Raw genomic sequence first — 20,253 nt, 5'->3', positions numbered from 1 at the left:
GAGAGAGGGAGACACAGAATCCAAAGTAGGCTCCAGGCTCTGAGCTGTCAGCACAGAGCTGGACACAGGGCTCGAATTCACCAACTGTGAGTTCATGACCTGAGCTGAAGTCTGGTGCTTCACTGACTGAGCCACCCAAGCACCCCAGGTTACCTCTTGACCAAATAAGTATTGTTAAGCAAGGTATTCTAAAGATTTCCTACTAAGCATCAAAGTCACTGTGCAATTCTACAATGACAAGTACACCAAAAGGTCCAGGAGCCCAACAACTAGGTAAAAACTTAACCACCCATGAAACAAGGGCAAATAGAAAAAAAGTACTGTCCTGAAGCCCAGCAGACACAGAAGAGGTGCTTCAGAGTGAGAATCAGAACTGTATTAGAATATCTAGGCAATGGGAAAAATAATGAAGAGTGATATGTAACTTTAGATATTGGACTCATTGGAGGTATAACAAATAGCAATTAGTTCAGTGACAATTTCACGTTTGCTGAGGAGATAAAGGATTCAAGAAAAGATAGAGGTTCAGGGAGTGCATCTGCAAGGAGACGGGGCTCCCTAGAAGTGACTTTAGGAACTGAAATCAGTGTGTAAGAGTTTCCTAGAGTTTTAAATTACAACTTGCAATGTGCGTGTTTTTGCACACACGTAACTCTTTCACTTACCACCTCAAGGGAAAAAAAAAAAATCTCTGATGCCCCCTGGGAAATCTTACCACAGAAATAAATGACTTTTTGGCAGCTGAACACAGACATAAAATTATATATATTAATTTTTGGTCTAAGAATTACCGTTTTTAGGCAGATAATTAAATTGTTCAACCAGAATAAAATGATATTATTGTGCTTTTAATGTGCACAGGAGTTCCATATAATTATTTTAAATGTTTGAGGGACATATACACAATTAATTTGGTTTTGAATGGTAGTTTTTTTTTTTTTAACTTTTGATAAGCTTAGGGGAAAAGTATTCTCTTTCTGCTCCTATGATTTAAGTGAAACTGCTTCAGTAACTAAAATGCCTGGTGGCACAGACCTAGATCCTTTTATTGCTCAAATATAACTTCTCTCTACTTCAACCCCAGGGTCCTCTATGACTCCTCACACTGGGGCCCTGTGAACCCTTAAAGTGGAGCAGTTGGAACATAGCCTGGCGGATGGTCCTGGTCTTCAAGCTGTAAATGACAGGGTTCAGTACAGGTGGTAAGAACAAATAAACATTGGCCAAAATGCTACAGACCACTTTTGGGGTGGAGCTGAAAAGGCGGTGTGTAAAGGACAGGCTGATCATTGGCACATAGAAAACAGTGACAGCACAGATGTGACAGACACAAGTGCTGAGAGCTTTTTGTTGTTTCTTAGGGGCCACGATACTCAAGACGGTTCGGAGAATCAGAACGTAGGAGAAAAGAATGAACAGTAAGTCAGTGCCAGTCAGGTAGAGCTGAAGAAACATGCCCAAAAAATTGCTGATCCAGGGGTTGGAATATGTGTATTTAATCATATCTGGATGATAGCAAAATGGGTGGGAAAGCTCTTGGCCTCTGTGAAAAGATACTCTCGTCAAGGCTAGAATCATGGGAAAGATTAAAATTACTTGCCGTATGCAGATGACCAGTCCAATCACCAAGATTATCATGTCTGTGAAGACAATAGCATACTTCAGCGGGTTACAGATAGCCATGAAGCGGTCAAAGGCCATGGCTACCAGCACTGAAGACTCCAGGAAGGAGAAGCCATGTACAAAGAACATTTGAATGAGGCAAGCTTTCAAGCTAATCTCCCGGGCATGAAACCAGAGAACCCCAAGAACAGTGGGAAGGGTTGAGATGGTCAGACATAGATCAACAGCTGACAGCATGGCGAGGAAATAGTACATGGGCTTGTGAAGACTCCTCTCAACAATGATGACAAACAGAATCGTGCTGTTTCCCAAGAGGGCAATGGCATAGAGACAGCAGACAGGAATAGAGATCCAGACATGTGCAAGTTCCAAACCAGGAAATGCAGTGAGTAGGAAGTTTGAGGAAGATGATGTAGTGTTATTGAAAATCACCATGGTGGGTTGAGAACACACCCTGAAAAGAGAAATAACAATCGTAGTGTTTGTCCTATTGGTCCTTTTTTCAAGTTCTCTAGTATAAACTGTTCCCAAATTACACAGTTGTTTTTCTGTATTCAAAATCCTCCATCTAAATATGGCACCTATTGCATAATTCTACAGTATATTGACTTTGTCTTGTCAGAAACTGGCCCCAGTTTTCTTCCTCTGTCTTCTCCCAGTTATAACCATCAGTCTCTCTAGGCTCATCCCCACCCTACTGCTCAGACTAGTCCTAAAGCTGGAAGTGGGAAATGCATATAGGCTTATGTCATACACAAGCACACACACCAACATAGTGACAACTGATGGGTCTTTGCATTAAGTGCCCAAGCAGTATAGTTGCTCAAGAAATAGTAGACAAGCACACAAGAGCCTTGGCATCACTGGGCACCTGTGATGGCATACTCCATGATTTTCTTGCTGGAAGCTGGTCTGGGATATTGTATCCAAAGGTATCCTTGTACCTCTATTAGCCAGCCTCTTCTAGTAGACTCTATTAGAAGTCTCCTTTTGGTATCTGGGTTTCTTTGTTCCTTTTCCTACAGTGGGATGGTTTCTATAATTTGTCCCTTCCCACTCCATATATATATGGAACTTGGATTTATCTTATGTTCTAATTCTGTATCTCTGCATACTTTTCCAGGGTATTGAAATAAGTAGGTCTTATCCTCCTTTTCTCCATCTTACACCTTGGGATACTTGTTTCTACTCCTTCCCATGGATAGTTAGCATGTGACTCCGAACCAAGTCATTGTGAGTAGACTGCTCTAATGAATCCTGTGAAAATTCCAAACAGTATTCTGGAATACATGATTTCAGGTGTCCTAATCTAGATATAGCAGGTACGCGTAGACAAAACATCCATATAAAAGTCATGAGAAAGGACACCTGGGTGGCTCAGTTGGTTAAGCATTTAACTCTTCATTTTGGCTCAGGTCATGATCTCACAGTTTATGAGATGGAGCCCCATATTGAGCTGTGTGCTCACAGTTTGTAGCCTGCTTAGGATTATCTCTCTCCCTTTCTCTGCCCCTCCCCCATTCTCTCTCTCTCTCTCTCTCTCTCTCTCTCTCTCTCTCTCTCTCTCAAAATAAATAAACTAAAAATAAGTCATGGGAAGCACTCAGCAACATGTGATGAATGCCTTTGTAAAAAGCATTAATGGGATGGAAGTGGAGATTAATAACTAAACGGGAATCACTCTGAGACATGGAAAACTGAAGTGACATCACAAATTGGAATATAAAGTAGTTCACTGAGTGAGAAAGTGCATAGAATGGCAGCTGTATAGAAAACAGAGATGGTGTCATATTTAAGATGACTGTTGCAATTCTATTTAGGGTGTGTTCACTGATATCATCATTGCTGGTGTCATCATTGCTGATTTTAAAATTTGTACCTAGAGTATTTAGTCATCAACAAAGAGCTAACAGGGACGCCTGGGTGGATCAGCCAGTTAAGCATTGGACTTTGACTCAGGTCAGGAGCTCACAGTTCATGAGTTCGAGCCCCACATTGGACTCTGCACTAACCATGTGGAGCCTGCTTGGAGTTCTTTCTTCTCTCCTCTTTCTCTGATCCTCACCCACTTGCATTCTTTCTCTCAAAATAAATGAATGAACTCAAAAAAGAAAGATGGTAAATTCCAAAAAAACAAAAACAAAACAAAACAAAACAAAACAAAAACCAAAGAGCTAACAAAGAATAATATACTCATTTCAGGTGTTGTGTGGATCTGGCCAGCCATAAGTATTGTTATTTTTCAGTAATCTAGGTTTTCTGTCTTGTATCTGAGTGGATGCAAGAAATTTGCTAGTATCAGGCCCTGTGAGTTGTTACATAAACATAAATATAAGAGGTTGTTCCTTATTTTCTCCCCCTCCTCCAGTCTACTGAAGATATTGATAGAAATAATCACTTGTTACTCCAAAGGAAAAAAAAAAGATGAATTTCTTTTTCTGGTATAATATTTAATATTGTTATATTATACATGTTTGGAAAAAAACATTAAGAATTAGGAAAACTAATGCCAAATGAGATATAGATTACAAACTTGTTGTATCATGTCAACCATTTAGACTCTAAATGACTATTTCAATGTCAGTTACTGCTGATGGCCAGGGAAACAGAAATGAATAAAGAATATTTTTTGCATTCAAAACTCACTCAACTCAGAGGAATGAATAGTGTGAGAAGCCAAGGCACAATATTATTGAAGAGTTATTACCACATGGGGACACAAGAGGAGAGTAGCCAGATAGGAAAGCAGAAGGCTATGATATTTCTGTTTTATTCTTCTCAACCTGATGAACACACACATTAAAAGTGATTCTCTAACCAACAATCACTGTGTCATCACTGGTGAATTCATATGAGGGAACTTCAAGGTTGAGAGGTGCAGGACCCTTCCTGATCCAGTCAGAAGTATCATAGTGTGACTCATGGCAAGAGAGGTTAGGGATCTGGACTTGAGTCCCAGGCTCCTTTCAAGCAGGCCTTCTGTACTTAAGTTGGTTGATTTGAAATATTTAAGAATTGCTAATAATGTATTTGCAAACAACAATGTGAAGTAAATTGAATTTAATGTTAAATGCTTTCAATCATTTACCTAAAACGCCACTGTTAAACATTAAAAAAAAAGAGTGACTTTCTTCCATGATAACCATCCAAGAAACTCTCTGCAACACCAAATCACTCAATCTGTTGACTCTTCTTCAATAGTACTTTACATGTGGTTTTTATAGCACTAAAAGTCTATTTCTTAATCACATTTATTTCTTCCTCTAGAATGCTGGCTCTCTGGGAATATAAAACATATGTATTCATCTTTTTATTTTCTCTAGAGAAAAGCTTGGTGATTGGTACGTGGTAAAGATTCAAATAATTTAATTTAATTAGATGTATTAATGGGTAGATAAAAAAATTACAGATGATAGAGATATGGATAAACACTAGATAAGAGAAATATAAATTGAGCCTGGAAGTTTTGATGGAAGGATGAGCCAGAGGGAAATCATTTCCCTAGACACCAGGGAAAATATCCTCTCACTGACTGGAAGAAGGAGACTAGGTTAAGAGAAAAGGAGAATTATGATCCTTTGTATATGTCAACATTTATTATCCATCTTGTATATAATTTTATATAAGCCCAGGAAAATGGATATAGATGTTTTTCTCCTATTTTAAAGAAAGGAAATCAAACTGGCAAGATAAAATAGTGTATCAAAGGTAAAATATGTACTGATTCAAAATTCAAAACAGATTTACTAACTCTAAATTCTATCATTTTTCATTAAACCATAAACCATTTCTAGAAGCTAAGCTCATGAGAGAAGTTGAACAGTTGGGCAGTATGATTTTCTTCTTTTAAAATATAAGAATTGTTTATACTCTGTTGTATATACATATAAATAATTTAGAGGAGTGTTAGAGATGAGAAATCAGTAAAAGAGAGAACAATGTCCTCATGGTTTATTTAAAGAAGTATACTTGTGACATCCATGTATGTTTAGGAATATGTGTAAATATTTATATACTGATATTGTGTGTATCTCTGTGTGCTGGTGTATGTAGAGAGGAGTTTTTGAATTGAAGAGTAACTGAGAGATAAGATTACCATAAATCAGATACCAGTTATTTTCTATTCTTTGAATTGTATCTAATAAAGGACAAAAAGATGACACCGGATGATGTGAGGAAAGGAGGGTAGGAGGAGAGGAGACTATGGCTCATTTTGCTGCTGGAGAACTTGTTTCCTGTGGAATGTAGATATGTGGACAGGGAGTAAAGGCTTCCTCCCTAGATCCAGTGAGTTCACACACTCTGGAACTAGTTATAGAATTAAAGTTCAGTGCCTTGATTAATCAAGGTTTTCTCTGCACTTCCCTCTACCCAGAATAGGTTAGAGTTCTCTATTTTCAGTTTCCCATCTAATGGCCAGAAAGAAAGCAGTGTCTACCAATTCATATACAAAAGCCTAGATTCACTGACTTGGATAAGATCCACCCAATTCAGTAACTTAGTGACCCAAAGGTCAACATCCCTGCATCAGTAATGGTAAAAACCAATCCATGTATCCATGGCATCAGTAATGGTAAAACCAGTCCATGTCATTTACCAATCCCAAACCTTCTGGTCATTTTTCAACACTGAAATCTATTCTGTCCACAATGTGGAACCTTCCCTGACAGCTCCAGGCTTTGTTAACCAGAAACTTCCCCTCTGCTGCTAAATCTCTGCACCACTTCATGCTTGGAGCTTTCATTTTATTCCTTTTAATTTTTTTTTAAGTTTACTTATATTGAGAGAGAGAGAGGAGGTTGAGAGGGACTGAGAGAGGGAGAGAGACAGAATCCCAAGCAGGCTCTGCACTGTCAGCGCAGAACCTGATGTGGGGCTCAAAAGCACAAACAGTAGATCATGACCTGAGCCAAAATCAAGAGTTGGACACCCAACTGACTGAGACACCTGGGTGCTCCTCATTTGATTCTTAATACAGTAAGGAGGCATGGCTGATATTAGAATTATATATGCAGATGTCATCTCCTTTAACCGGAATGTGAGTTCCTTAAAATTTGGGTATTCCTGTTTTTCTTCTCCCAATGGTAGCTAGTAAAGTAGGATCTGGAACAATAGAAAGCTTCAATTAGTAAGCTTAATGGTCTTGACCACAGGCAGAGTTCTGAGTCCTATCTCCTTTTCTGTTTATCCTCTTTTCTCTTGTCCTCTGTCTCCCTATCTCAGTTTTATCCAGGCTCCAGTACACCCCTCCATTTCTTCACTCCAGCTTACTTGTAGTTCCTATCATTTATTGCACTTCTCTCTTCCCTCTGTCTCCTAGCATTCCTCATGCTTTAATCCATTTGTCTCCCATCCCTTATTCATTTATGCACTCTCCTTACCTGTTCACATCAGCAGGAAACACCACCAACCTCTCTCCGGTTCCACCACATAGCAAGGACTAAACAAGCTCCCAAGAGTAGGGGCTTTATAGGAAAATCAGTAGAGTCATTAGGCAACAGAGAGCTGTCTTTATTAGTGAGTGTACTGGATGGAGCAAGAATTATGGGACCCATAAGAATATGTTCCTCTACAACAGCTCAGACACCTCTTCCTGACAGCTTCAAACTCTGCTCCCAGGCCCATGCAATCTCCATTCATCAGGGGTTGTAAGTTAAGTCCTGGCCCTGGGGGCTGACAGTAATGGATATCTTCTAAAACTGACTGCCTGGTTCCAATAATTACAATCATTCCTCCTCACCCTGCCTTAGGCAACAGAGTTTCAGCCAGGGAGGCTCCCTGAGAGTCAGAGTACGATTAAGAGCGTGCAAAAATTCTTTCTTCTGTTCTCTAGTCCAAAATGTACTCTTCCTAATAGGTCTCATTGTCCCCCTGGCAATTCCCATGTCCCTCCTCTTACCCATGAGCCCCTCCTAAGAAGCCATCCTATTCACTGAGTCACATCTGCAGCCCACCTACCCTTCTTAGTATAATGAAACTAGCACTTGATGAACTCATGATACATGCCAAGAATCGTACTAAACCCTTTAAACACATTATTGTATTTATTCATCATCAAGCTTATGTGTTTAGTATTATTTTCCGTTGTTTCACAGATGAAGAAATTGAATCTCAGAGAGGTTTTGAATAACTTTACCCATCTTAAAGCTAGCAAGTTACAGAGCTGGCATTTAAGTCCATGTCTGTCTTACTCCAAATATTAACCTATATACTATACTGCCTTCTATAGTCAACTGTTTCCACTATATCTTCAGAAAATATGGTTGAAAACACAGTCCTCAATCTATTCATCCTACCTCTGCATAGTAGGCAGTGAATTAATACTTCTGACCATATCTAATAATCATTTACTTTTTATCCTCCTTGAAACATTTTCCTGTCCATATTCTTGTAACTTTATTGGGAACACTGAAGAAAGATATTGATCCCAATGAGTATGTAGAGAGATTAAGAAACTCCATAAAGTTACTTGGTAGGTAATGTTCATATTTATATGTAAACACCATCCCTTTCCACTGGTTCCCGTCAGCAAAAATGAATGGCTCTAGAAATTTCAAATGAGACTTACTAATACTAAATGGGACAAAGAGGTTTGGAAGCATGGAATCAATCTTGATAAAGTTCAGTTTTCATTCACTTGTTAATTTTAAAAAAATACATGTTGAGCGTCTATCATATATGTTCTGAACTACATTAAGTACTTGGGATAGACTTAAATGAAGTTAAAAGGGTCCCTGTTCTTATGAAGTGTACAGAATAGCAGGGAAGATATACTATTAGTAAGTTATGGTACAGTATGAGAAATTCTTAACATAATTACAGCCATGTCAGAAAAGCTTTCTGGACAAAAATGAAGTGGAAATGAAATTAAAATTTAAAGTATATGTACAGTTTCCTATTCTTCCAGTTCATTGAGGGCACCATTCTCTCATACTCCTCATTTGTTACTTTCATTTTAATATTTTTCTCTCTTGCTTCAATCTGTTGCACATACACACCTTATATTTGTAAAAAATACTCAAAGAACATATAAATAAACACAAAAAGCAAAAGAACAGAAATGTGCTATGTTAAGTGTTGGATACCAAAGTGATTATAATGGAGCAAAAATAATCTGGGAATTTTTCTTTAAAAGATTGTTAATGACATATAATGGAATAGTGTTCAGCAATAAAAAGGAAGAAACAACAAATACATACTACAACATGAATGAATCTCAAATGCATTATGCTAAGAAGCCAGACATGGGAGACTACATACTGCAGGGTCCAAGATACCCTGGAGAAAGGAGAATTATAAGCATGGAGAATAAATCAGTTCTTGCCAGGAGTGAGTGGGTATGGATAGAGGGGTTGACGACAAAGAGGTGGCATGAGGGAATTTTGGAGAGTGATGTGAATTTTCTGTATTTTGGTGTCAGTGGTTGTTACATGATTCTATCCATTTGGCAAAAGTTTATTAAAACCGATAGTAAATTTATTTAGTATTATTTATTTATACATTTATTTTATATAAATGTTCATAAGCTATGGAGTGATTGGCTGGCTCAGTCAGAAGAGCATGTGACTCTTGATCTCAGGGTTGTGAGTTCAAGCCCCACATGGGGTATAGAGATTACTTAAAGAAATAAAACTTTTCAGAATGTTGGTAAGCTGTTATATACCATTTTAAGAAAGGAAAATGCATATTTTTATCAGGTTACTTAAGATAAATTATTGCTTTCATCAAAACCATTATGCAAGGGCATATGATAACTCATTATATTTGTACTGTTCAATACAGTAGCTACTAGCTACATGTGACCATTTGCATTTATATTTCAATTAATTAAAATTAAATAAAAGTAACAAATTCAGTTCCTTGGTTGTACTATCAAAGTTTCAAATGCTCAATAGCTATGTGTGGCTAGTGGTTATGCATTAAATAACAGAGATTTCCATCACTGCAGGAAATTTTATTGGACAGTACCGCATTGGATACCCTTCCCTGACTTGACTGCATTTGCACAGAACTCATAGATGCCATTAATGGCCAATCTTGTTCCCACAGAATGCTCGGACAATCCGCTGCCGGATCTGCTTGGTCCTAACACTGTACACAACAGGATTGAGCAGAGGAGGGAGCAGCAGGTAGATATTGGCCATAAGTGTGTGTATTATTGGTGACAAATGCTTCCCAAAGCGGTGAATCAGAGTCATGCCAATGAGAGGTACATAGAAGAGCAGTACTGCACAGATATGAGAGAAGCAGGTATTAAGAGCCTTAAGTCTCTCTTCTCTGGAAGCAATGCCCAGTACTTCCTGGAGGATTAGAAAGTAAGAAATCAAAAGGATCAAGGCATCTAGTACAATGGTGAAGATCACAGCCAGCAGACCATAGATGCTATTGACACGGGTGTCAGCACAGGCAAGCCTCATGGCATCCTGATGGAGGCAGTATGCGTGGGAAAGGACATTGGAGCGGCAGAAAGGTAGCCTTTTGATGAGGAAAGGCACAGGGAGCACTACACTCACACTTCGTAGCAGGACTGCTGCTCCAATTTTGATGATGACTCCATGAGTGAGAATGGTAGCATACCGCAAAGGGAAGCGAATAGCCACAAAGCGATCAAATGCCATGGCGACCAGAACACCTGATTCCACTCCTCCAAAGTTGTGGATAAAGAACATCTGAGTGATGCAGACATCGAGGGTTACTGAGCGCCAGTCAAACAAGTGAACACTTATCATGGTGGGCATGGAAGATAATGAAAGGCTAAGGTCAGTGGCAGCTAGCATAGCCAGAAAATAATACATGGGTTCATGGAGACTTCGTTCAACCTTTATGACAACAAGGATAATGAAATTACCTAGGAATGTGGTACTGTAAAGAAGGCAGAGGGGCAAGGCCATCCAGAAGTCTTTCTCTGGCATTCCTGGAATCCCAATCAGGGTAAAGGTCTGATGGTTATGAATAGTTTGGTTGAACAGTGACATAGTGGAACGAAGGTCTGCACAAAAACAGAAGAACTCATTAAGTCAAACAGCTTCAATTAGAATCAGTAGCAATAAGTATTGAGATGGTAGCCATAAGAGGGAGTGACTTAAATATTATTCTAATACACTCATGTATTAGTATCACATTAGTATTCTGTATCACAGTCTGATACAGAAATTGATGGTCCTACTCCATGAGGCAATAATTCCTATTAGTGATCATCATATGCTAAAATACTTAGGAGAAAGGAAAAGAAAAACTTCAACCAACACCTGCACCCAATAGGAATATAATTCATCTGGAAACATCAAGGAGTTAGCTGACTTGCTTCTTTGCTAAGGAAGAATTTTATATTGTACATTCACGTGGGTAATGAACCAAACAGGTAATGTTAGCAAGCACAAATGTGACCTAATGGCTGTTCATAAACACGGACATGCAGATGTGTGTATATGTGTGTGTATCTTAATTGTGATCTTAAATTGTTGTAATTTACACATAATGCTCTTTGGGACCTAATTTTTCTACATGCATGATATGGGACAGAGAATGAAAGGTACTCTTTAAGTACCTTTAAAGTGCTCTTTAAAGCTCTGCCCTTCTGCATTCCTGGGAGTCTGTGGGTACTAAAAGGACTGAGCTTGCAGCAGATGATGGAAGGAGAAGTTACTCTGGCTGCCAAAGAACTTTAGAAAGACCCACTATGGTAGACAGAATAGGCATCTCCCAGGATGTGCACATCCTAATTCTTGAAATGTGTGAATATGTTAGCTTGCATGGCAAAAGAGACTTCACAGATGTTATTAACGTTAAGGATCTCAAGATGTGGAGATTATCCTGGATTACCAAAGTAGGCCACATCTAATCATATGAGTCCTTAAAACAAGAAATTTTCCCAGCTGCAGAGAACCAGAGAGATAGCAGCATGAGAAAGACTCAGCTCAACTGGTGAAGATGAAGGAAGGGGACCAAGAGCCAAGAAATGTGGGTAGCCTCTAGAAGCTGGAAAGGCAATGGAACAGAATTTTCCCTATATTATAAGCCACTACATTGTGGTAATGTGTTATGGAATAAGTAGAAAACTAATATTCAGAGAAGCCAAAGAAGAGTTGCTTTAGCTCCTTTTCAGAAACTTTTCAACTCTTCCCATTCAGTCTCATTTACTCAGGACTTTTTTCTTTGGTAAAAAATGAAATGAATGAGGGGCGCCTGGGTGGCTCAGTTGGTTAAGTGTCCGGCTTCAGCTCAGGTCATAATTTCATGGTTTGTGAGTTCGAGCCCCACATCGGGCTCTGTGCTGACAGCTCAGAGCCTGGAGCCTGCTTCAGATTCTGTGTCTCCCTCTCTCTCTGCCCCTCCCCCACTCTCTCTCTCTCTCTCTCTCTCTCTCTCTTTCTCTCAAAAATCAATAAACATTTAAAAAAATTTCTAGAAATGAAATGAATGAAATGAAATTAATTCCACACATGGAGAAGTCCCAAAAGACAAAGTTCAAACATTGGTCAGATTGGTGAAGTCACTGTTCCCGGTGTTAAAAATTCAACTGGACTTAAGTTTCCCTGGGCCTCCATAAAGACTTCTCCTTCTCTGCCCATATTTCTATGTGGCTGTTCTATAAACTCCACCTTGAGTTACCAGTAACTATATTTCCCACTCTGAGTAAAGCCTACATGGATCTATGGGCTATTCTAGACATTAATGCCTAGCACTTGCATTGACAAAGATCAATATGAAAATTTTGGTGCCACACAGCTCTCTTCTATTTCAATTATTTGCTATTATCTTCAGGAAAACATATCCAAATGTGCAGCTGAACTAATCACTTTTTGGGCCAGTGTAGCCACAACTAATAAGAGTTTAGAATTAAAAGAAAGAGTAGTACTATAGTGGCTCTTAATGTTTTTTGAGTTATAACCCTATGAGAATCTCATAAAGAGTCTCCCAAATAAGAATGTTCACACACACACACACACACACACACACACACACACGCGCACAAAGTTGTGTATAAAAACTAAGTGAATTCATACATTATTGAAGCCCATCTCAAGACTCACATTAGAGAAAATGGAATAGGAACCTGGGGTCACAAAAAGGAGAAAAGTTACTAGACAAAGCGCAAGGGGCAAAGAGCTCTGGTTGCTTGGGCATGAATAGAGATAGAATAGAGTTACTCCAAGTTTCCTGTAAGTCAATAGTTTAGTTCTACACCATCTAATATTGTAGTCACTAGACATCTGTGCCTATTTACATTTAAATTCATTGAATTAAATTAAGTATCAGTACCTTAGTTGTACTAGCCATGTTTCAAGTGTTCAATAACTACATAAGGTTAGTGGCCATTGAACTGTGTCATATGGACACAGAAAATTTCCATCATTGTAGAAATTTCTATTGGAATTTGGAAAATTGGTCCAGCAGAATACAGATTTAAAGGATCCCAACATTCTGGCTGACATCTTGAGAACTCTTAGATCCACTTGGTTTTGTGGGTCTTTTACCTATATACTGCATAACTTGTGTCTCATTATATATTTTTCTCTTTGTCTCTTTTCTGGAAATTTAACTAAGAAAATAGTTTTAAAACTAAAAAACCCTGGAGATAGATAACCTGGGTTTGACCTTGGACAAGTTACTTAATCTCTGTGCTTCATTCCTTACCTCTTTAGTATATGTGCTGCCGAAGCGAGCACGCATTCCTTACCTCTTTAAAATGAAAATGAAAATAATAGTACCTACCATGGGATAGTTAAAAGTATTCACTGGTAATATTGATAGGGCATTTGGATGAGAACAGGCAAAGAAAAAACACTCATTAAATTGCAGCTCTAATCAATATTTATCTATTATCTATAAATTTTTTAATGTTTAGTTAACTGTGAAAATTATCTCTCAAAGTATTTAGAAGTCATGAAATCTATTTATGTGCTGATAAATGTATCTACCTACCCATATATCATTCATATTTTTTTATCAAATTCTTTTTTTTTTTTTTTAATTTTTTTTTTCAACGTTTTATTTATTTTTGGGACAGAGAGAGACAGAGCATGAACGGGGGAGGGGCAGAGAGAGAGGGAGACACAGAATCGGAAACAGGCTCCAGGCTCCGAGCCATCAGCCCAGAGCCTGACGCGGGGCTCGAACTCACGGACCGCGAGATCGTGACCTGGCTGAAGTCGGACGCTTAACCGACTGCGCCACCCAGGCGCCCCTATCAAATTCTATATTACCTAAACCTCTCCATCCCTCAGCCAATTTAGCCCAACACTGAAAATCAGTGGCTTGCAGGTGATTGCTGTTGCAGTGCTCACAATGGGGAACCCTATGGATCTGTGCTCAGTGATTCTGCACCTAATTATGAATGCTTACTGTAAAGAATTTATTGGAAGTAGATCCTAGATAAATCAGATATGAAAGAATTATGTACTAGTAGGAGTCATGGGTAGTTAAAATCAGTAAGAGAAGAGAAGAATAAGGACAAGTGATTCTGAGGGACTAGAACCCCAAAAGCAACACCACACTGACCATCTGAGGTGCTCAATCCCAAAGGCCAGCACAGTCCTTCCAGAATTCAAGATGAGGATTACAAACTAGATTCTTGATTCCTTAAGATCTAAAGAATTCAGGAAAAGCTTTTCATGTTTAATTAATTTATGATTAATGACTTCATATTTGTCAAATGCCTACTAAGTGCTAGGCATGCCATTGTAATCAGAGGACCAAAAGGAGCAACTTCTTTCCTTATCAAAGAACACATGAGAAACAAGATCAGAAATAGGGGAGGAATGTGTGCCCAGGGTTGAACAAAGACATGCTTTACAGATGGGTCAATATTTCAGTTTGTATCCCCAGCTGGACACAGCTTAACTCTCTCTATCAATATTAGTTACACACCATGGACAGGATCAAACCTAAACTTTCCACACAACAAAAGGACTGGAGCTTCTGTGGCTTATGAAGCATATTTGGGGATGGAGCTGGAGGAGAAGGTAGGCAACAAGAGTCTTTTCTATCCACTATGGAACTATAATTCAATGCTCTTTTCCACCCAGGCAGCCAGGTAGAAGAGCTATTCTCTGAAGGACAGAAATGATCATAATATACTCTTTATTAAAGTGTCTGAGCTGCAGGCTGAAGCATAGTTATGACCCCTTGATGTGTCCTTGGTAGGAGCCATGGACTAGTTAGAATAGTTATTTCTATTTTAATGAAAAATGTAAAGGAAATGGAAAAATAATTCTTGCTGAAAAAAATATTCTTGCCAAAACTGAGACAATGCAAAGTATAATGAGCAGACATTTAAAATTATTTTAGTTCTTTAATAATAAAAAAATTCTAATATTTATTGAACGCTTATTTATGCTCTAGGCTCTGTTTTTAACTCTTTACATACACTACCTCTTTTAATGGTCAAAAAAACCTTATGGGAAAAGTACTGTTGCCAGTATGCATGAGTAAAACAAGAGTCAGAGACGTTAATTAATGTGACTCGAATCCCAAAACTAAAACTTAAATCCAGGTGCTCTAAACACTAGGCTTTGAAATTCCATTTAGTCCTTTAGTTTTTAAGCTTTTTTTTTTTTTTTAATTTTGAGAGAGAGAGAGAAAGAGACATAGAGCCCACAAGCAGGGGAGGGACAGAGAGAGAGGGAGAGAGAGAGAATCCCAAGCAGACTCTGTACACTCAGGGCAGAACTGAGCCTGACCTGGGGCTAGAATTCACCATGAAATCATGACCTGAGCTGAAACCGAGTCAGGCGCTTAATTAACTGAGCCACCCAGGTGCCCCATGAAGTTCTATTTAGTCCTATAGGAAATGATAAGCTTTTCTCCACAAGGAAAACTTCTGCCATCAAATTCAAAGTCCAGATCAAACAGTATACTGGGATTAACGGATCCTACCTCCTTCACCACATCCATTCAGTCATGACTTCTAACGATTTCTCTATGAATTCTCCATAACCACAGTCCCCTCCATTCTGTGAAAGTATCCTCAGAGAAAGCACTATATGGGCCTCAGTTTATTCCCCAACTCACCCAAAGCCTAGTCTAAGAGATGCTATGCTGGCCACCATAGCAGTATAGCCAGAGATTTAAAACGAGCAGCACCAGTCTAGAATTCCCTGTGAAGTAATCCTCTAGAGCCAAAGCTTCCTGGAGATGTCCCCAGGGCCAACAGTTATACAGACTTCATCTTCGGGGCATTTTGCTCTCCTTTGTCTTGATCTCAGAGGACCTACTTTTCCCTAATGCAAACTTGTGATGGCAACCATCCAAATATAGAATTCATCTCAGTCCCACGTGAATGGTACCTCACTTGCTATACAAAAATGCAAATATACTTTAGTGCCTAATCTTTACAATTCTCTCTAAAAGATAGAAAGAGGGGCGCCTGGGTGGCGCAGTCGGTTAAGCGTCCGACTTCAGCCAGGTCACGATCTCGCTCTGCCCCTCCCCTGTTCATGCTCTGTCTCTCTCCCTCTCTCTCTGCCCCTCCCCCGTTCATGCTCTGTCTCTCTCTGTCCCAAAAATAAAATAAACGTTGAAAAAAAAAATAAAATAAAATATAGAAAGAAAAGAAAAGAAAAGAAAAGAAAAGAAAAGAAAAGAAAAAAAGAAAGAAAGAAAGAAAGGAGGAAGGAAGGAAGAAAAGAAAAGCTCATTCATGTTTCCACATGCCTTCTAGTTACTATCGCATTCCTTCCTCTGCTTCACAGTAAACCCCTTTCATTGTTGTGGCCTGTAGTCTCTGTTTCTCTGTATTTCCCATTCTCTCCTCAATTCTTTAACACACCACTGAAACTCTCTTTGCAGGTGTTACCATTGGCCTGTCACCTTACTCTCCTTTTCAGCAGGATTCAATGCAGTGGAAAATTGCCTCCATGTTGAGTTACTTTCATTTTTAATTTTTTTGTGACACCATGTTTTCTTCCTGTTTTAATTTCCACTTTTTGATATCCTTTTATCTTCCTCCTACATCAAATATCACTGTGTCTCTTACTTGGTCTTTGTTCTATACTTTAAATCCACTCCCACTGAGTGATATTATCAAATCCTATTGATCTAATATCTCTATATATTGATTACCCCAAAAAACATATCTTCAGGCCTGTATTCTGCCTTGATCTAAAGACCAATTCCTGCTTGATAATTCCATGTGGATATCAAATAGGAAACTCAAAATTAGCATGATGAGTACTATAAAACAAAAACAAAACTTTTTTTCCTACCTGCTTATAATTTCAACAAATCACACTAACCAGAGCACAATCCAGCCAGTTGCCCAAATCAAAATTCCAGATCTTTTCTTACCCTCTTCCTTATATTTTATCCTTTACCAAGGCCTTTTAAGTCCAAACCAAAATACATTTCGCATAGTTCAAATTCCCTTCACTTTTGCTTCTACCATTCTAGCAAAATTAACATTACCTCTCATGGAATATAGTAATAGCCTGCTAATGATTTCTTTTAATTTGCTATTTTTATTTATTTACCTTACTTTGTTGTGGCATAATTTATAAATCATAGAATTGATTCAAGTGTACAATTTGAAGTTATATTAAATTTATACAATTGTGAAACAATTACCCCAAAACAACTTCCATTTTTTTCAAAACTTTAAAACTTCCATTACATAAAAGGATTCCTTGATGGTGGTTTGAAGTTAGTCCTGGGCCTCTCTCCAGCTCCAGCAAACCACAGATATGCTTTCTATGTTTATAATTTGCCTTTACTGGAAATTTCATATAAATGGAATCACAAAATAAATTGTCTTCTCCTATTTAACAGTGTTTTGAGTTTTATCCGTGTTGCCAAATGTATTCATGACTTGTTCCTTTTCCTTGCTGGGTAGTATGTTATCATATGGTAAAACATATTTATTTAATTCCTTTGGTAGTTGAAATACATCTGGGTTGTTCACAGCTTTTGACTATTATGAAAATGCTGCTACAAACATTAGCATATACTCTTTGTATGGACATGTTTGGGCTGATATCATGAAAAGGAATACAGGATGGTACGATAGGCATTTCTCTAATTTAGAAGAAAATGTCCAACTGTTTGTGGCTGAACCATTTTATACTTGCATCAATAATGTAAAAGGATTTCAATTCCTGCACATTCTTGTCAATGCATGGCACTGTCAGATTTTATGGAATGTGTAGTGGTTCCTCATCACAGAATTATTTTGACTTTCCTAGTGATTAATGATGCTAAAGTCTTTTCATGTGACCATGATTTGTTGAGACTTTTTTGTTTTGTTTTGTTTCTTAGTATAAATGGGTATTAGATGTCAAAATGATTTTTCTTCATTTACTGATACAATCATCTTTTTTTGTTTTTCTTTAATCTATTTATATAGTATTATACATTAATACTTTTAATGTTAAACCAACCTCAGATTATTGGGGTAAACTTCATTTGTTTATGATATAATTTTTTTGCTTGCTATATGTGTTTACTAATATTTTGTTTAAAATTTTCACATTTCTATTCATAAAGGGTTATTTTTGTAGTTTTCTTGAGATACACGTACCTAGATTTTGTATCAAATAATCCAAGTTTCAAAAAGGAGTTAGGAAATATTCCCTTCTCTATTTTCTGAGAGAGTCTGTTTTGAAATGGTATTATTTTTTTCCTTAAATGTATGCTAGAATTCACAGTAAAGTCATCTAGACCTGGAGTTTTCTTTGTGAGAAATATTTTAGTAATTAACTCAAGTCTTTTACTTGATATATCTATTTAGATTTTTAAAAATCTTTTATTTAAACAGCTTGGGGAATTTTTTACATTCTAGTAATTTTCCTTTCCCCTCACATTTGTCTAATTTGTTTGCATAAAATTATTCATTATATTCAATTATTAATCCAATGGGTGAAAGACCTAAATGTGAAACAGGAAACTATCAAAATCCTAGAGGAGACCACAGGCAGCAATCTCTTTGACGCGGCCACAGTAACTTCTTACTAGACACACCACCAGAGGTAGGGAAACCAAAGAAAAATGAACTATTGGGACCTCATCAAGACAAAAAGCTTCTGCACAGTGAAGGAAACAATCAAAAAACTGAAAGGCAGTCCACGGAATGGGAGAAGGTATTTGCAAGTGACACATCTGATAATGGGTTAGTATTCAATATCTATAAAGAACCTGTCAAACTCAACACCCAAAAAACCCAAATAATCTAGTTAAGAAATGGGCAGAAGTCATGAATAGACTTTTTACCAAAGAAGACATACAGATGGCTAATGGACACATGAAAAGATGCTCAACATCACTCATCATCCAGGAAATACAAATCAAAATCACAATAAGGTACCACATCACCCCTGTCACAATGACTAAAATTAACAATACAAGAAGCAACAAGTGTTGGTAAGAATGCGGAGAAAGGAGAACATTTGCACACTGTTGGTGGGAAAAAAACTGGTGTAGCCACTCTAGAAAACAGTATGGAGGTTACTCAAAAAGTTAAAAATAGAACTACCCTATGATCCAGCAATTGCACTACTATGTATTTACCCAAAGGACACAAAATACAGATTCAAAGGGGTATATGTACCCCAATGTTTACAGCAGCACTATCAATAATAGCCAAATGATGGAAAGAGCCCAAATGTTTATTGACTGATAAATGAATAAAGAAGATGTGGTACATATCTATATATGCATATATAGATTATATAGATATAGATAATACAGATATAGATGATATTGATGATGTTGATGATATTTATATAGATGATATATATAGATAGATACAGATATAGATATAGATGATATAGATATAGATGATATAGATATAGATGATATAGATAGATATAGATATAGATATAGATATAGATATAGATAGATATGCACAATAGACATAAGACTCTTTACAACAGAGAACAAACTAAGGGTTGACGGAGGGAGGTGTGTGGGGGATGGGTTAAATGAGTGATGGGCATTAAGGAAGGCACTTTTGGGATGAACACTGGGTGTTACATGTAAGAGACAAGTTGCTGGGTTCTACTCCTGAAGCCAAGACTACACTGTATGTTAACTGACTTTTATTTAAATTAAAAAAAAAAAACACTGATTCAAAAAGTTACATGCACCCCAATGATTATATCAGCATTATCAGCAACACCCAAATTATGGAAAGAGCCCAAATCTCCATCGACTGAGGAATCTATAAAGAAGAGGTGGAATACATATATACAATGGATCATTACTCAGCCACAAAAAAGAATGAAATCCTGTCATTTGCATTGACATGAATGGAGACATGATTTCACTCATCTGTGGAATGTAAGACACAAAACGATGAACCTAGAAGAAGGGTAGAAAAATAAGATAAAAAACAGAGAGAGAGGCAAACCATAAGAGACTCTTAACTATAGAGACCAACTGAGGGTTGCTGGAGGGGAAGTCAGTGGAGGGATGGGCTAAATCAGTGATGGGTACTAAGGACAGTACTTGTCGTTGGATGTTATATGTAAGTGATGAATCACTAAATTCTACTCCTGAAAACAATATTACACTATATGTTAACTACCTAGAATTTAAAAAAAAATTGAAAAAATATTCCACTGTAATCCTTTTTATATCTGCAGGGTTGATGGTGATATCTCCTCAATCATTCCTGATTTGAGGTTTTAATGTCATGCC

At 37.7% G+C, this 20,253-nt stretch overlaps 2 protein-coding genes across 2 annotated transcripts; both read right to left on the bottom strand.

Moving 5' to 3' along the window:
* Positions 1 to 1,074: 1,074 nt before the first annotated feature.
* On the bottom strand, positions 1,075 to 2,076 carry LOC115524584 (olfactory receptor 51T1). The gene has a single exon (XM_030330990.1). The coding sequence runs from the start codon at positions 2,056 to 2,058 to the stop codon at positions 1,075 to 1,077; it is 984 nt and encodes a 327-aa protein (XP_030186850.1). The 5' UTR covers positions 2,059 to 2,076.
* A 7,571-nt stretch (positions 2,077 to 9,647) lies between these two features.
* Positions 9,648 to 10,598, bottom strand: LOC115526258 (olfactory receptor 51H1-like). Its single transcript, XM_030333716.1, has one exon. The coding sequence runs from the start codon at positions 10,596 to 10,598 to the stop codon at positions 9,648 to 9,650; it is 951 nt and encodes a 316-aa protein (XP_030189576.1).
* Positions 10,599 to 20,253: the final 9,655 nt, after the last annotated feature.

The sequence above is a fragment of the Lynx canadensis genome, chromosome D1 (genome assembly GCF_007474595.2).
Source record: "Lynx canadensis isolate LIC74 chromosome D1, mLynCan4.pri.v2, whole genome shotgun sequence".
NCBI classification, from domain to species: domain Eukaryota; kingdom Metazoa; phylum Chordata; class Mammalia; order Carnivora; family Felidae; genus Lynx; species Lynx canadensis.
Note: the sequence above shows the minus strand (reverse complement) of the source record. Positions and strands in the feature narration are given on the sequence as shown.